This window comes from Pelecanus crispus, chromosome 21 (genome assembly GCF_030463565.1).
Source record: "Pelecanus crispus isolate bPelCri1 chromosome 21, bPelCri1.pri, whole genome shotgun sequence".
NCBI classification, from domain to species: Eukaryota; Metazoa; Chordata; class Aves; order Pelecaniformes; family Pelecanidae; genus Pelecanus; species Pelecanus crispus.
In genome coordinates this window covers 5,176,441-5,178,400 of record NC_134663.1, presented here as the reverse complement: position 1 = coordinate 5,178,400, position 1,960 = coordinate 5,176,441, and the positions used below count along the sequence as shown (strand labels likewise).

At 70.4% G+C, this 1,960-nt stretch overlaps 1 protein-coding gene across 1 annotated transcript; it reads right to left on the bottom strand.

The window, feature by feature from the left end:
* Positions 1-326: 326 nt before the first annotated feature.
* Positions 327-1,524, bottom strand: ANKRD39 (ankyrin repeat domain 39). The gene is made up of 4 exons (XM_075724208.1): positions 1,425-1,524; positions 844-947; positions 548-751; positions 327-464 (listed from the first exon to the last, which is right to left on the bottom strand). Exons 1-4 carry the CDS (start codon positions 1,522-1,524, stop codon positions 327-329), a joined length of 546 nt encoding a protein of 181 aa, XP_075580323.1.
* Positions 1,525-1,960: the final 436 nt, after the last annotated feature.

Sequence of the window (1,960 nt, the reverse complement as noted above, 5' to 3'; positions counted from 1 at the left end):
TGGGAGTCCGGTTTTGGCTCCCCCGTCACGGGCACGCTCCCCGCAAGGACAGGGTGCCCCCACCCTGTGGTGTTTCCGGGTTCAACAAAACACTATTTGCCCCATTTTTAGTTGGTGGGTTTTTTTTTTTTTGAGAAAATAAAAGCCAAAAGATTGGCAGCCAAAAAATGGCGCTGTGACCCCCTTGCAGCTGCCAGCGGCGACCGCCGGCACCCGGCACAGGGGCCAGAGAGGCAGAAGACATGCCAGGGGCTGTGTTTATCCACCGCAGACGGGGTCCGGCAGCACCGGCTGTCCCGCAGTGCCGTGTCCCTGCCGCGTCCCCCTCAGGTATCCAGCAGGTCCTGCACCGCCGGGGCGGCCACGTCGCAGGGCCGCCGGCCCTTGGCGTCGCGGATGCCGGCCAGCGCCGGGCTGTGCCGTAGCAGCAGGGCGCAGAGTTCCCGGTGGCCTTGTTCGGCTGCCTGCGGGTGACAAATCCGTTACGGCCGGGCAACGCCGGTGCTGCCGCGGGGCTGGGGACACACGTCCCGTCCCTGCCACCCACCTTGTGCAGGCTGGTGCGGCCGTCCTCGTCGGCGGCAACCGGGTCGGCGCCGTGGGCCAGCAGCAGCCGGGCGACGGCGAGGTGGCCGCAGTAGCTGGCGCGGTGCAGGGGGGTGGCACCGCCGGGCGTGCGGGCGTTGCAGCGGGCGCCGCGCTGCAGCAGCAGCCGGCAGACACCCAGGTGCCCGTTGCGGCTGGCATAGTGCTGCGGGGGGAAGATGACAGGCAGGGGTGTGGGCAGGGCGGCTGTCCGTCCGTCTGTCCGTCTCAGCCCCCCGGTACCCGAGCCCCCCGTACCAGGGCCGTGTACCCTGCCAGGTCGGGCTGGCTGGGCTCCCCTCGCCGCTCCAGCAGCTGCAGCACCCGGGGCTCGTCCCCGTCCCGCGCCGCCGACCAGATCCCTGCGGGCAGTGGCGGGGGCCGCGTCAGGCAGGGACAGACCCCAGCCCCTGCCTGGACCCCAACTCCTGCCTGTACCGCAGCCCCTGCCTGGCCCCCAGCCCCTGCCCAGGGCATCCCCCTGCCCTGCCTGTACCCTTCTTATACCCCCATTCCTGCCCTATCCCTGCCTGTACCCCTGCTCTACCCCAATTTCTACCTGTAACCTGCCTGGACCCCAGCCCCTGCCTGTACCCCAGCCCCTGCCTGTACCCCAACCTCTGCCCAGGGCATCCCCCTGCCCTGCCTGTACCCTTCATGTACCCCAACCCCTGTGCTATCCCTGCCTGTACCCCTGCTCTACCCCCAATTTCTACCTGTACCCTGCCCTGCCTGTCCCCCCAGCCCTGCCCGTACCCCCGCTCCCTGCCCTGCTTCTGCCTCTGCTCTGCCTGCCCCCCCCGCCCACACCCGCACCGGGCCCCCCCGGGCCCCCCGACCCCGCTCGAAGTCCATCTCGGGCAGGCTCTGGTGCACGCTGGGCACCGCCGCCCGCCACGGGCAGCAGGGACCGGGCGGCGAACGGCGGCCCGCCGCCATGGCCCGGGCCGGGCAGGGCCGAACGGAGCCGAGGGCAGTCGGGAGGAGCCGAACGGAGCCGAGGGCAGTCGGGAAGGGCCGAAAGGAGCCGAGGGCAGTCGGGAGGAGCCGAAAGGAGCCGAGAGGAGTCGGGAAGGACCGAAAGGAGCCGAGAGGAGTCGGGAAGGACCGAAAGGAGCCGAGGGCAGTCGGGAAGGGCCGAAAGGAGCCGAGGGCAGTCGGGAGGAGCCCAAAGGAGCCGAGGGCAGTCGGGAAGGGCCGAAAGGAGCCGAGAGGAGTCGGGAAGGACCGAAAGGAGCCGAGGGCAGTCGGGAGGAGCCGAAAGGAGCCGAGGGCAGTCGGGAAGGGCCGAAAGGAGCCGAGGGCAGTCGGGAGGAGCCCAAAGGAGCCGAGGGCAGTCGGGAAGGGCCGAAAGGAGCCGAGGGCAGTCGGGAGG

Bases quoted from the DNA above. Each gene is read 5' to 3' on its own strand.
- ANKRD39 (XM_075724208.1), bottom strand. From the start codon at position 1,524: ATGGCGGCGGGCCGCCGTTCGCCGCCCGGTCCCTGCTGCCCGTGGCGG. The intron at 948-1,424 runs GTCGGGGGGCCC...CACTGCCCGCAG, and splicing joins CGAGATGGACTTCGAGCGGG to GGATCTGGTCGGCGGCGCGG. The intron at 752-843 runs GTACGGGGGGCT...TTCCCCCCGCAG, and splicing joins TGGCAGGGTACACGGCCCTG to CACTATGCCAGCCGCAACGG.